Raw genomic sequence first — 15,298 nt, 5'->3', positions numbered from 1 at the left:
AGGGGCTTGGCTGGATTTAACTGTCCTGTAGTTGTCCCCTTCCTGAAACCCTACAAACTATTGTCCTTTTACTCTCCTCCTTCCCTCTGATTTCTCTCTCTGCCTGAGACCTCAAGCTGGTTGTGCTTTGGATTTCTGGGGCCTACTTGAGCTTATACAGGACCCTGGAAGGCATGTGCAGGAACAGTATCCAAATAGTGCCTGTGCCTTGATCCCAGGGTGTTGCTGTGGAGTGGCCACCGTGGTTTTGCTGGCAGCTGGCTCTTTGCCTGGCTGAGAAGCATTTGGGAAAGTGGCTGAAAGCAAGTTGTCCCTAGAACGTGGGTTCCTCTGTGGGGTTACGAGAGCTGGCTCTGTCATTGCTCTTCCTCCTCTTTCTATCTCACCATTTGCTTCTCAGAAGACCAGCTTCTGGCATGGTTCTTCCTGTTGATGTCTCCTTGCCTGTCTGTCTAGGTGAGGAACTCATTTACCTGGATCCCCACACTACGCAGCCTGCAGTGGAGCCCAGTGACAGCGGCTGTCTCCCCGATGAAAGCTTCCACTGCCAGCACCCTCCCTGCAGAATGAGCATTGCTGAGCTTGACCCCTCCATTGCGGTGGTGCGTTCCTCCTGCTTGTTTCTGATCGCCCAAAGGAGCAGTGTTGTGGTCCCTCTGTTTCACAGCTGTCCCTTTTGCCCAGGGAACTGGCAAAGGCAGTGGTGATGAGTTGGGTACTACTTTACAGGCATGCTGTGCTCTGGGCAAGTGCTGCTGTGGGTTTCAGTAACGTTGGTAAAGCAGCTCCTTGTGCAGGAAGCAGTTTGGTACAGGGAAGTTCCCCTTGCATGGCAATTAAATGCCATTCCTCATGGGGCAGTGTCCTTCTCTCAGGTTTAGTCCGGGCTTTTGATTCCTGCCTTTTGATGAGCAGATCTGAATCCATTCCTGAATCCATATTATGATTCAGTGTGGATTGTCTTCTGTTGTATCTGAGATGCCTGCCCTTTGTTTCCATGTGGGTTTTTTTCTGCCCAGTGTTCCTTCTGCAATTGAGCAGACCATTACATTGATGATTCCAGTGCTTGGGTAGTCTGGTCACACCAAGCGTACGGAGAGTGTTCAGTTTAACAGAGCAGTGTAAGCCACAGTTTAAAAGCAAGGCAGTTAGGTGTTCTAGCTGCTTGCAGGCCTGGTCATGTTGCTTGGTGTTAATACAAGGCCTTGAGACTGAAATGATCAATCTACAATATATAAAGATAAATTCTTTTTTTCAGGGCTTTTTCTGCAACACAGAGGAGGATTTTAACAATTGGTGCCAGCAAATCAAAAAGGTTTGTGTTTATATCACCAGGAAAGGAATACAGCATATTGTCTTGTTTCCAAACCACTGCACAGACACCATGTTCTCTGCAGCATGATCCCATTTTAAAGCATATGAAAATAGTTTACTAAACTATCAAAAAGAGCATAGCTCTGAAATTCTGTTGATTGATGCGAGTCAAAGATTTGAGAAATGTTTTTTCAGCTGCAATGAAGTCCCAACAGATCATTATTACCCCTTAAAGACCCAGAGCACCACAAGTACAGAGTTGTTGATTCTCATGGCTTTACTCTTGCTCCACAGCTGTCCCTGGTAAGAGGAGTGCTGCCAATGTTCGAACTGGTTGAACGCCAGCCATCACATTTCTCCAACCCCGATGTCCTGAATCTCACACCAGGTGAGGCCACACAGGGAGGAAGAGCTAAGGGTGAGCTGGTCCCTTTGGTTTTCTGGAAATTGTGTGGAACTGCATGGTGATTTCTAGTATGTTCCTGTTCTGCCTGGAGTTTGATCTGGAGCTCTTAGGTCAATTGGTCTAGTTCTTTGGCTTTCAACTAGTGGTTTGCAGATCCCACAGTGCCTCAGGATTATTTTTAGAATGAGTCTGTGAATGGTGATGTTGACTGAGAGCAAGAAAAAACAAGTTCATAGGCCATTACAGCAATGTGAATCTATGATTTGTAAAGGGATGCTTGGAGGAATCAAAAAGGTCCATTGAAAAGGCTGAAAACTGAGTTTCTAGGTAATGAAAATTGTCACAGACAGGGCTGGTCAAACTTAGTTCCACTGTAAGGCACTCCTTCCCTGTGCATGTACCACTACCAATGCAAAAAGGAACAAGCGCTGGGCAGTATCTTGGCTGTCAGGCTCTGCTTATCATGTCAATAATGTGCACAAACATTGCAGGAGATAAAGAGCCACTGACAGCTTCTGCCAAGAGGAGTGAGTATGTGTGGACAAGCTTACCCTGTCAGCAGGCATTGGACCGTGTCCTGTCACTTGCATCCTGCACCCTGTGCTGCCTTGCTCTCTCTCTCATGCTCCCTTAGCATGAACTTGCAAAGCCTTTCTTACCTCACTGTCCTTTTCTGTAAGAATGCTTGATTCCTTTAAACTGTCAGTTGATCCTTGCCTGTATTAAATTGTCCCTATTTGCTGCCTTTCTTACTCTTAAAAATGTTTTTATAATAGGCTACTTGCCCTTCTCCCTCTTCCCTAGCTTGTAGAGCCTCTCCTGTCTGCTGTGTCCATTCTGTTTCTCTTACAGTCCCACCCCTCACTAGAAGGAGTAATTGTACTTTCATGACTGTCCAGCCCCTTGTCCCTGTTTTCCCCAGCCGGTTGGGTTCTGTGCTGTCTTACTTAAGTGAAGGGGACTGCTCCTCTGAGGAGCACCTCTGGAAGTTGTGCTGTCAGCACTCACAGGCACTGCGGTTTGATCAAAACCAGTGACACTAGGCATTTGCACCCTCTACTGTGGGATTAAAGCTTGTCACAAAATGTTCGAGGGGGGGGCTGCAGCTTTGCACTTCTCTGTCCCCAGTCATCAGTTATTGCAGTTTAGCTTATGGCTGGCTGTTCTGCCAAGTCCAGTGAGTGCTTTCTTGAAGCCGGAGTTAATGGAGGTTTCTCCTTTACTTCCCCAGTTTGCCCATACATTCTCACCTGAATTTCCCCTAAGGTAAAGTTGCTTCCCCTTTAGGTATGTGCTCCCTCCTCACCATAGGGTTGGAAGGATGCACAGGAGGGATCAATTACATTACGTTTCCTCACAAAACGGACTGTACTAATTGCTTTTGGGAGAGTGCATGTTGTGTAATTACATTACCCAGCAGCTGGATCAAAGGCAACTATAGCAGAAAGTCTCTAATACATGGGGGGGACACACGACACCTAAATGGATATTAGTCCAGACCTGGGCAAGTTCTCCTATTTTGAGCCTCTTGAGGCAGAACGGTCTTCTGCTAATACAGAGCTGCTGCACAGGAAGGTTGTACAAAACGGTCACAGCACAGAGTTGCACTGCACCAGGGCTGTGTTTGGGATCTGTGAAATGCGGCACATCTTCTGTGCACCACGTAATTCTCTTCAGTGCATTTTCCGCTACATGTTCTCATCCCTCCTCAGAGCCTTTGTTCAGGTATGCTACTGAGTCTCTTGGAACTTGCAGTCACTTGACACTCAAACTCTGCTGCCCTCCAGCTGCTGGTCTCACTGATGATGAGCAGTCAATGCATCCCACGAAGGTAGTGTTTTCTTTTTCTCTTGCAGACTCCTCTGATGCTGACAGACTGGAAAGGTTCTTTGACTCAGAAGATGAAGACTTTGAAATCCTATCCCTTTGAAAACAAATAGGAAACTGACTCTGCAAATTTGTGTTATGTGTGGGGAGAAGGGGGGGAGGGAAGCTCCTTCGAGAGCCTGGGGCTACCGGTTTTCATAGGCGCTTGCTGCCATCCCCGCCTCTTGTCCATCCTGGCATTCTGTGCAGCCTCTGAGCGGAGCGTGCATTGTCTGCGTTGGGATGAAGAACCAAGTGGGTGTTATAGCCTTACTGGCTGGAGTCGGAATTTCTCAGCAGAAGACAGTTGCTGGAAGTGGATGCAGTGGTGCTTAGGAGTTCAAAGCCTATCTGTTACATCAGCAGGTCAGTTGGCCTTCTGGGGGAGGCATAGAAATCGTTAGAGCGCTAAATCCTTACATGGGGACTCCCGTCTGGAGCTTAAATAGAGCCACCCATCATTTAGCAGGTGAAATGTACAGTTAATGCCCTTAGCAGCTTCTCTTCTCACTGGCCAACTTTGACTGCAGCTCACAATGCAAATGAACAGCAGACATGTCCCAACAAGACAGCTGTGAAGCCCCTGGAGTGCAGGTGGCCAGGCTTCCTACAGTACAAGTCCTGTTCCTGCTTTGCAGTACACAGCACTTCCTCACAGGTGTGGTACCCCTTGCCTGCTCTTATCAAAGGAAGTTGAGGGAACTTAGAAGCAACTGGTAGTTCAATAAGCAAAAGGCTGTCTGGGAAAGTGTGGAGCAGACCCATGCTGCTGGGAAGGAACATCTCAATCTATCTCAGTTTAAATTACAGCAGAAAGAATGGAAAGAGAATAGAAAATGTACGTGTTCTTGCTCAGTGAGTCAATAAAGCATTGTGCTTCTATGATGGATTAATCTCTACAGTAAGTATCTTCAGGAAAGCTGCTTCAAGCAGAGAACTGGTTTCCATAGCCCTGGGAAAAAAAAATTCCACAGCTGAGAGAGGTGAAAACAGGACAACTGAGATCTGCCAGTCTTGTGCCTGCGCCCCAGTGTGCTGGCATGGTGTCTAGGGAATTAATCCTGTTGGTACCAAAAATATGAGCTGTAAAATTCCTCAAGGTGTCCTCAGTGGGTTGTTCAGCAGTTCCTCCAACTACTCCTGTTAGACATTCCCCTTCCAAATCGGAAGAGGTGCCTGAAGGTTGAGTAGGCTTCCTAGCTGTGTTGGTACCTCTCCATTTGTCTTCTGCCAGCTCCCCCTCCCTGCAGAGTATGCACAAAGGTACTGTAGGAGCTAACCCAGAGAAACCCATGTCAAGTAATTATCCCAAAGAGGGCAGTAAAGACAGAATGCCTTGAGAAGGTCCAATTATACTGGAAATTTTAGCTACTTTAAGATGATAGCTCTGCCTGGGGTCCTTCTCTGCACAGAATTCAGAGAGAGGTAAACTGTTGAGGAGAGCTGCCATAATGCAAACTGCAAAGTTGCTGAAGTAGTTTCCTTAATGCATGCTGCAGATTGCAAACCTGTTTACAAGGCTTGGGTTTGTACATTTAGGATTGGAACCTGTCAGCTGATGCTTTTGTGCCCAAGGGTCGTGACAGCTGGCTAGAAATGACCTGTTTCCCCTGCGACTGACCTACTGATGCTCTAACTGTCCCTATGCTATCCAAAAGCAGAGGTTTGAACTGGGAACCACAATGCTTCTGTCACTAAATTATTATTTGCTGCTTTCTGCCTGCTTCTCCTCTTCTCTCTTGTAGTTAGGGGAAGAGGCAGCAGAGGAAGTGGGGCTGTGCTCCATTCATCTGCTTTCAATTTGTATCTGAATAAACAGATCTAAAATCTTTGCCTGTCCTAATGTTCTTGCATGTGAATTGAAGGTGGTGGTGGGTGGTATCTGGTAACCCTGCAGCACGGTTGGGAATGCTGTCAAAATGATTGTAGTTTTTACTCTGTTTGGGCAATGAAGGCAGATGGGAGCAAAAGTCAGACTGTGCAATGGTGACTTTATCTTCCTTTTGGTGTATCCAAAAGGATATAGAAGAGCTGCTGGCTGCTTGGGACTGCCAAGTTAATGTTCCTACCCCGGAGGGTGAGCACCTGCAGACATGCTGGTAGAAAATGAAAAAATACTTCCATAGCAATTCTGCTACTTGAATTTTAAGCAGAACAGCATCTCTCTGCATCTAAAATGGTGTAAGCCCTTCAGAGATAGGACATACTTTTTTGGTGAGTGTCTGCCATGTGTGCTTTTGAGGTAGAGGGCAAAGAGCCAAGCAGACGCTCAAAAGTTTTTGCATTGGTAGGTGGAAAGTGAAACTTGTTTCCTTTAAGATTGTATGCCCACTGTTTAACTGACAGCTTTTCATAGCATCAGTTTCCAGCTAGCCTTTCAAGCACCAGCTCTGCAGTAGCAAATGTTACAGAAGTAAGCATAGTCAGTTCAATAACCATTTTTCCTATTTTGCCGTGCAACAGCAGGACACAGCACTTGAATCGGAAGGCTGTACCCTCTGTTGTCACTGGCAGGTCCTTTTTTGTTGAGAGCTAGTCACTCGGGATGCACCTCCCTCTTGATTTGTACACAAGAAGAGTTACTACTTGTTTTGTATTCATGCTTTTATGGCTAAGGACAGCTTAGCCAGACAAGATTTTACCCGAGCGTTAATACAACCCCAATAACAGAGGTGAGCTCAGCTTTCTTAGATCTTTAACAGGTACTTCTGGCTTTTTAGTCAGGAGCCTAAAGCTAATATGAATTAAATGATTTCTCTGTGTGTTGTCTTCTTCCAGTGTTGCTGGAAGGGCCTGATTTAGTGTTACAGGGGCTCACCTCCTTCATGAGGAGTGTTTCTGCTACCAAGTGCTAGGTAGCTGTAGAGTGAAGGCAGCAGCTTTTTTCCATTTTGGCTGATGCTTGCATTAGCAATTTTGCTTTAAATATTTACCTTCCTCTCCCTGTTAGTGAATCAGTTCAATCTGCCTCTCTCTCTAAGACTGAGAGCAGGATTTAGTCTCTGTATCGGCCAGCTTGGAGATCAGTCCAGTACACACTGCTAGAAGACAAATTAACTATCCAGCAGACAGAGACATTAACTCTCCTGGTAATCGCTGTATCTCAGTGCACCTTGCAAATGGTTCAGTTTAACATTCCAGTTTATTGTTGTTTGCTGGTCATTAATGATGACTTAGATCAATGCATAGCTGATCTGGTTTGGCAGCCTGTGCCAGGCTGTTTAAATTGCACTATTTATTGCAATAAATAACTATTCCTTTGATCTTGGCCACAGGAGTAACTCAACCAGTCTAAAATAATTTGTGCCACTCACTCTTCAAACTGGCCTTGCTATGAGCTAATACATCTATTTCAGACTCTTACCTGCTCATAGAAGTTCAGTTTCTGTATTGTTCTCACTGCATTTACTGCCTGAACCACAGCACTTTCACCTCCCATATATCCTTCTAGAAGATAAATGATTGTACTGGGAAAAAAAAAATGCCCTGTGCAAAACTTTTAGAAGAGTAATTTATTAGCAAGTCCTCTACAAACTGGTTTCAGCACAGGGAATGCATTTACTAGAGAGGCAGAAGAATCAGAAACGGGGCAGTTCCCTGAAACTGGGAAGGCTGTTACCTGCCTCTTGCTGCTGTGTCCAGGGGCAGCCCTGGGCTCCATGCCCACATCTGCACCACAGGACTGGGGCTAGAACAAGAGCTCCTGCTTGAGGTTGGGAGGTTTTTTTGAGGAATTTGTTACATGCTCATTGGATGTTCATTTATAAAATACAGAAGGGACTATGCAGGATGCAGGGGAGGAGTAGATAAAATCACAAGGACATCAGCACCATGCTGGACCCAGAAGACTACATGGGATCTAAGCTGTAGTTACTGGAAGGTGATGTAGGGGAATCATCCAAGTGAGGAATATCCAAGAGGTGAGTTTTCCCTTAGGTCTAAAAGAATAACCTGTATAAAGTTTTATTTCCAGAGTTCTCCCAAAGGTTTATTCTGAACCTCCTGCATGGTTTCCTCTGCAATGGTCTTGATTTCTCTGTGCAAGTCTTCTATGCTCTTTGAAGCATCCATTGTCTGTTTCCAACACAAAAAATACAGAAACATGTTACTCGATTAACACCACCAAATGAGAAAAACTCACCTTGCTGTTTTATCTGCTCTTCCTATTACTCAGTATTGTTACTATTCATGAGCAGTGAAATGAGCTAATTACACCTCCTATGCACTGTTTCTGGAGTGGAATTGGAAAAATCTGTTTTATTTGGGAACAGACATTTGAGAAGTAGATGCGGGGCTGGATGAAGGGAAACAGAAGAAACTGCTGCTGCTGCCTGTAGTTTGCTGACAGTCTTTGGGGCATGTGACATAAAGGCACGTAAACGTTCTTCATCCTGTACTGTAGTCCCCCAGAAACATCAGTGTATTGATCCTTCAGTGGTTCTTCAAAATAAATTCCACCCATGATAGTAGGAACCTCTCAAAATCTATCATGTGATGTTCCAGTTTCAGATTTGTTGGTTGTGGTTTTTTTTTAAATACTGCAAGCTGAGGTCAGTAGAGCTATACGATGCTGGTGATCCTTAGGCTGATGTTTAAAGAATAGCAGCATTGCTCCTGTGTGGTTCAGGGAGTGACCAAGGTGAAGAAAGGATTTGGTGAAAAGATGTAGAGAGGTGCAGATTTATCACAGTGACCTATGCAACACTGGCCCGCACAGCACTGCTGAGAAAGAGCAGGCTGTGAGGATATGCAATAAATAGACTTCATGATGAAATGGTAGCCTTTTCATTGCAGCACAGTCAGCACCCCACTTTTGTGCTCACACAGTATCATCAAGTAGCTTGCTGATCTCAATTTATTTGTGTAACTGATGGTACTGAGCTGCGTTTTGTGCCTTGGACTAATCTGTTCTTTGGCAACGTTTGATATCTGTTATTCTATCTGATACTGAGGGGCAAAGAGACAAGAATGCTAACTATACCTTTAATGTGTACTGAAACTGGATTTCCACACTCATTTCAGGGACGCCTCTTCATCATCTATTCTGATATTTATCTGTTTGATAGTTATGCACTTTGAGATATTTTAAACAGATGTGTTGCTTTAAGTGAAAACTCCTTTCAACCAATGGATAGAAAACAAAAGAAATAACAGAAGACAGGTAATAACAGAAACGTGGTCCACTGCTGGAATCTCCGGAAAAAAAAATCACAGTTTACAGACTATACACAAGTTCCATATCATCTCATATGACAGCATGCTTATTTTTGTTAAATGAATTATTTTGCGTTTTGTGCTATGGTACATGTTTTCTGTCAGCTTATTTTTCCAGTTGTTGTGATGTAGGGAAGGTAGTTTCCTAGCATAACATTTACTGGAATAAAAGTCCTAGTCTGGTGATTGTTGTACATTTAGGTCCTTCAGGTTCTAATAGTATACAAAAACTCTTTCATGTTAGAGAACGATGTTTACCTGAAACAGGCTGTGAAGAATTACTTTTACCTTACACAGTCAGCTCATTTGACAAATCTGTACAATCTCCAGCCTCTGGTGACTAGCAACTTATCCATAACCTGTGTCCTCCTATGTCTGCGTGAAAGCGACAGAATAAGCAGAAGATGCTGCCCATATCTCATGATCGAGCACTGACAGGGTGATGGAGATGGTAAAAAGGATGCCCCTACCAGAAAACCTCAGCCTAGATGATCTACACACAGGGTAAATGGGGAACACTTCCCCTTCTGTGATAAGGCTGCTGACTGCGCAGTCCTCTGCAAACAGCTCCAAGGGATGAACAAGAAGTAAAAGCGATGCAGCAGGGTGGAACAAAAAAAGATCATGTATTTGGAGAGACTTCTGGTAGCATTCAGACAGCAAATGCTGATGGAAACTGGCCATGTGAGAAGGAAGGTGATCATCAGTATTGTGTCTACAAGCTGCAGGAGCAATTCCAGAATCCTTGGCAGATGCTGCAGGATGCCAAGGAAATAGGAAGGGAAGAGCATGGGTGTGTCCCATTGCTTTTTACCCAGGCTTGTCAGCTTATCTTTAAGAAAGAGAATGATTTCCAGAAAGCTCTTTTAGAAAACAAATCAACCAACCAAAATTCTTCCCCCCATCCCAACAGGGTCCCATAGGGTGTCCTGGAATGGGGAAGTGCCCTCTCTGCCACAGACCACAGTGCACTTGGCTGATCCCCAACATGTCCCCCTGACCAGAAGCAGAAGGGGGACCACAGGGATGTGATGGGCACAATTTGGGAGCTCTCGTGAGACACCCCCACCGAGGTCTATGAGAGGCCTGTTAGGGTTGTTTCCTTACCTTCCAGTTTAATGTCTTGTCCTTCATCAGATGATAGAAGGACTGTAGAACTTTCTCTTGGAAGGAGCTGTTCTCATAACGTTCATTTCCAAAGTTCCCTCGTTCTGCTGCTTCTTCCGGGCTTAACTGAAGAAACAGAATCAGATCTGGCTTTGGGAGTCCAATGTCAGGCTGTTTGCACCAGTCCAGGCAGAAGTTCTGTCCCAAACAAAGACAAGCAAGTTTGAGGTGAAAGAAGGGAATGCGAAGAAGGGGAAAAAAGCAGGTTAGCTGGAGAGTGGGGTGGGAAAGGAACAGCCAAAGAGAGGAGATGTAGCCCGAAACACTAAGCACAGGCTACAAACTGAAAAGGCAGTATCTGAGCTTATCATGTGGGAATTCAGTCCTGTTAATTTTGGGGGGCCAGGTTTAGCTAGATGCTGCACACCTCTTATGCTCATTTAAGTTGGACAGAGCTAAAGATTTTAAGATCTCTTCCGCAGAGCCCCTCAGAGCTAAATGCCAAGTCATGTTTTGAGTGTCTATACAGCCATTATCAGTCCAAAACTTGTGACCAGTCCAAAAGAAAGCTGCTCCCAAATATGAACACCACACAGCTTTAGTGTGGATCTTTCTGAGCCCATGGAAACTCCTTTTCAAATACCCACCCTACCCAGGAATTTCAGCTCAGACACAAGGACAATGCTTTCAACTTCCGGATCTAGGCGAGAGATTTGAAGACTTCCATCAGGGCACGTGAATCCACAATCTTGTGGAGAGACCACCAAGGCTTGTCCACTTCCTACTCATACACACAGGCACCAGCAATACTATCAGGGTGACCTTAAATGTATCAAGAGTGACTGAGGGCCTCTGGAGGTGAGGGTGCAGGGCATGGGGGCCCAGGATTTCCTCAGTCCTTCCAGGAAGTGGGGAAGGGCTTGGGCAAGAATGAATGTAGGTCAACTCTCAGCTGCACAGCTGATGTTGCAGGCAGGGCTTCAGCTTCTATGACCACAGGATGCCCTTTGAGAATTGATGGCTGCAGAGCAGGAATGGGATGCATCTGACAGACTGCAACAAGAGTGTCTATGCAAAGAGGCTTGCTAAGCCTGTGAAGAGAGCTTTAAACTAGGCATGTCAGGGGAAAGTTGGCAATCTGTAGAGAACTGAAGGTGGGATGCCAGGAGGAAACGGCTGGGGGATGATATGATAATGGAAGCTCACCTGAAAGTAGGACAACCAGGGCAGAGTAACACCAGTGATGTTGGGGTGGGGCCTGCTACAGACTGCCTGGTTAAAGAGAGGGAGTTGATGAACATTCTTTAGACAGCTGGCTAGAAGAAGGATCACAACTGCAGGTCCTGGTACTCATGGAGGACCTCAAGCACCTGCCTATCTGCTGGGCACAAGCAATCCAGGTTTCTGGAGCATGCTGAAGAGATTCTTGGCACGGTGACAGATAAGCCAGCGAGAAGTGCCCTGCTGGATTTGTTACTCACAAGCAAGAAATAACGGGTTGAAGATACAAAGTTCAAGGATAGCCTTGGCTGCAGGGAACATGAGACAGTGGTTTAAAATCTGGAGAGTAGTCAGCAAGACAAACAAAATCATGGACTTCAGGACAGCAGATATCTGTTTATTAGGAACCTCTTAGCAGGATGGCCCGGGAAACTCATGTGGAAGGCAAAGAGACCCAGGAGAGGTGGTTGATCTTCCGGAACAGTCTCCTCAGAGCACAACAATGAGCACAAGACTCAGGAGGATCTTACAGCTGTGTAGAATGACCCAAAAGGAGGCTGACAGAGCTAACTTGTCTTGAAAGCAGAGACAGGCCAAAAGGCACAAGTGGGAATGTGAGAAATTCAGGCTAAATGAAGAAAATAATTTTTACTATGAAGGTGAGCAAACACTGAAAGAAGAGACCAGAAAGGTTGTGGATCTACATCCTTGGAGATACTCAAACCTTGGCTCGATGTGGCCCCAAGAAGCCTGCTTGACATTATACCTACTCTTGAGCAGGAGGCTGGGCTTCATGACTTCCACAGGTCCCTTCCAACATACGTGGTTCTGTTATTCTTTGCAAATTTGTGGGCCAGCAGCCAGAGCAAGCGTGGAGAATCTCAAGTAAATGGGCATAATCATTCTCCAAACAGGCCAGCTTCCCCGCAGCCAGGAGTCTGTCCAGATTTACAAAAAGTAACCAAATGAGTTTCTCTGCTCTTTCTGAGGAAGAAGTAGACCCAGGCAAACAGACCATGTCAATACCTGAGCTGAAATGTCCATCCCTCGATTTCAATCCTCATTTCCCCAGGGGAGGAGCCTGGGCCATGCACACCTACATCAGTATCAGGCCTCTAACTAGAGCTGCTTCCCCAAATACAGAGAGGGGCAGGGGCTGCTGTAGGTCTCACTCACGTCTTTGGCACTTGTGAAGGCCACTCCAGAAAAGGCGTATCTGTCAACCACAAGTGTGATCCCTTGACGTAGTTTCTCTCTCATTGACGGTCTGAAAACCATGTGGGAGAAAAGTAATAAAGTTACACTCCTTTATAGTGATACAAATGAAAGTAGTTCATCTAAAAGACAGCTCATGAGGCAGTGCTTCTCTGTTAACATATGTCATCATTAACAGTGATCATTAGCACTGTCAGGGTTACCTGTGATGCTGATCATGGCTAGCCATTTAAATGTATTTTGTCCTCTAGCAAACATTAAGCAAATATCCTTTCAAGACACCCAAGTTCAGGATCCCCCAGTGCCGGGCACAGCTCCAGGCAGCTCCACGGCTTACAGGCAAGATCACAAATGAACTCTAGTCAGACATGCACAGCTTAAGTCCTCTTCCCTTTTTAAGTGGTTGTCCTGGTTTCAGCTGGGATAGAGTTAATTTTCTTTCTAGTAGCTGATATAGCGTTATGTTTTGGATTTAGTCTGAGAATGTTGACAACATACTGACATTTTCAGTTGTTGCTAAGTAGTGTTTATACTAAGTCAAGGATTTGTCAGCTTCTCCTGCCCAGCCAGCAAGAAGGCTGGAGGGGCACAAGAAGTTGGGAGGGGACATAGCCAAGACAGTGTCGTGGTTTAACCCCAGCCAGCAACCAAGCACCACGCAGCCGCTCACCCACTCCCCCCCCATCCAGTGGGATGGGGGAGAAAATCAGGAAAAGAAGTAAAACTCCTGGGTTGAGATAAGAACGATTTAATAGAACAAAAAGAAGAGACTAATAATGATAATGATAACACTAATAAAATGACAACAGTAGTAATAAAAGGATTGAAATGTACAAATGATGCGCAGGGCAATTGCTCACCACCCGCCGACCGACACCCAGCCAGTCCCCAAGCGGCGAATCCCTGCCCCCCACTTCCCAGTTCCTAAACTAGATGTGACGTCCCATGGTATGGAATACACTGTTGGCCAGTTTGGGTCAGGTGCCCTGGCTGGGCATGAGAAGCTGAAAAATCCTTGACTCTAGTCTAAACACTACTGAGCAACAACTGAAAACATCAGTTATCAACATTCTTCACATACTGAACTCAAAACATAGCACTGTACCAGCTACTAGGAAGACAGTTAACTACATCCCAGCTGAAACCAGGACAGACAGCTGACCCAAAGTGGCCAAAGGGGTATGCCATACCATGTGACATCATGTCTAGTATATAAACTGGAGGGAGCTGGCCTGGGGGGAATCACTGCTCAGGAACTAACTCGGCATCAGTCAGTGAGTGGTGAGCAACTGCATTGTGCATCACTTGTTTTGTATATTCCAATTCTTTTATTATTGTCATTATTATTATTATTACCTTCTTCCTTTCTGTCCTATTGAACTGTCCTTACGTCAACCCACAAATTTTACTCCCTGCCCCCCTCCCCGCCACAATTCTCTCCCCCATCCCACTGGGTGGAAGGGAAGTGAGTGAGCAGCTAGATGGTGCTTAGTTGCTGGCTGGGGTTAAACCATGACAGTGGTGCAGCAGATTTGTGATGCACTCTGCCTCAGTCAGAGAAAAGGATTCTTTATTCACGACAATGACACTTCTTATTACAGCTCACTCATCTGCCTTACGCTTTCCCAGCTTCCTTGGCATCGCCACTACAGCAGAATCAGCAAAGCTTTTTTTTTTAAATGAAAACATTTTGCAACATAGATTTCCAGGTAAAAACAACAGCCGACACCAATTTCCCTAGCTCTACACGCAAAGACTCAGGGGCGAAAAGCAAGGACAGCCACTTACAGCTGAATGCAGCCTTCAGCTGGAGGGGAAGTTTGGACACGATTCCTTAACCACTATGTCACTCATATGGAACTCCTTGCAAAGCAAGGTCTTTTCATTCAGGAAAGAAAGTAAATTCACAGTCTAGACTGGTACTGTCTCAGCTCCCCAATTCTTGAATCTAGTATAGCACAGGGATTGGAAATATTACACCTAATGATTTTAAAAAAGCAAACTGTGGCATTCAATCTAAGATGAAATCCAAAGCTGTAAGAGTCCTCGAGACATTGCTTCCAGCCATGTTTCCCTTGCTAAACAGGATCATACCTACAGTACCTACTGCAAGCTAAAACCCTGGGAGGATTCAGCACCATGCATTTTTCTTTTACAACTTAACAAACATTGTCTTTACACATGTTCCCAGCGGTTAGCGGAGAAAAGCAGGTGAACGGCATGGTCCTCCAGGTTCTTCTCCTTCACCAGGTAGGAGCTGATCAGCCGCCCAATCTCTGTTGTTCTCTCTGTAGGAAAGAGGAGGAGAAGGAGCAAACACTGCCCCAAGCTGCTCTTGCCAAAGGGGTGTCCACCTGTCCTGGGGGGCATGTCAGTCTGGGGATCTATCTGCCCATCACGGGTGGGAGGAGATCAGTCTGTCTGGGGTGGGGGTCTATCTGTCTGTCACAGGTGGGATGAGATCGGTCTGTTCCTGGTGAGGGTCTATCTGTCTGTCACGGGTGGCACAAGGTTAGTCCATCTGGCGTGGGGGTCTATCTGTCACGGGGGAGAGGAGATCGGTCTGTCCGGGGTGGGGTCAGTCTGTCACGGGTGAGAGGTCAGTCCGTCCGGGGATGAGGGTATGTCTGTCACGGGTGGGAGGAGGTCAGGGGCCGCGGGTACCACGAAAGCCCTCGGATGGCGCCCCCGCACCCCCACGGAGGGCGGGGGGGCGGGGCACACCGGGCGCCGCGGCCCGGCCTAGCGGGACTCCCTCCCTCCCTCCCCGTTCCCTCCGGGCGTCGGCAGGCCCCGTACCCGGGAAGCGGAGGAGGTCGGCGCAGTGGCCATCGGCCCGCAGCGCCTCTACCAGCCGGCGGCCCTGCGTGCTCTTCCCGGCGCGGTCCACCCCCTCCAGCACAATCAGCGCGCCACGCCGGCCCGCCATAGCGCGCGGCGGAGCGCTCCGCCCGC

At 46.5% G+C, this 15,298-nt stretch overlaps 2 protein-coding genes across 6 annotated transcripts in view; one reads left to right on the top strand and one right to left on the bottom strand.

Moving 5' to 3' along the window:
• LOC104827890 (cysteine protease ATG4B) overlaps positions 1-15,298 on the top strand; it is a 42,823-nt gene that overhangs the window by 17,115 nt on the left and 10,410 nt on the right. For 3 of the 4 annotated variants that reach the window (XM_010561206.1, XM_010561207.1, XM_010561208.1), the window contains 3 exons: positions 457-602; positions 1,259-1,315; positions 1,609-1,702. In XM_010561206.1, the coding sequence (XP_010559508.1) occupies positions 457-602; positions 1,259-1,315; positions 1,609-1,702 (297 nt within the window). Of the gene's footprint in view, positions 1-456; positions 603-1,258; positions 1,316-1,608; positions 1,703-3,576; positions 5,414-15,298 lie in introns of those variants that run through there. The other variant, XM_010561209.1, reaches the window with a different exon arrangement.
• On the bottom strand, positions 6,984-15,272 carry DTYMK (deoxythymidylate kinase (thymidylate kinase)). 2 transcript variants are annotated; one of them, XM_010561212.1, is made up of 5 exons: positions 15,143-15,272; positions 14,523-14,631; positions 12,305-12,395; positions 9,908-10,105; positions 6,984-7,660 (listed from the first exon to the last, which is right to left on the bottom strand). In XM_010561212.1, the coding sequence occupies exons 1-5, from the start codon at positions 15,270-15,272 to the stop codon at positions 7,550-7,552; spliced, it is 639 nt and encodes a 212-aa protein (XP_010559514.1). In that variant the 3' UTR covers positions 6,984-7,549. The 2 variants fall into 2 exon arrangements, with proteins under 2 accessions (XP_010559514.1, XP_010559515.1); XM_010561213.1 differs by having other exon boundaries at positions 9,908-10,033.

This window comes from Haliaeetus leucocephalus, unplaced genomic scaffold (assembly GCF_000737465.1).
Source record: "Haliaeetus leucocephalus isolate CR32 unplaced genomic scaffold, Haliaeetus_leucocephalus-4.0 Scaffold143, whole genome shotgun sequence".
Taxonomy (NCBI): Eukaryota; Metazoa; Chordata; class Aves; order Accipitriformes; family Accipitridae; genus Haliaeetus; species Haliaeetus leucocephalus.
This window is presented reverse-complemented; position numbering and strand designations above follow the sequence as displayed.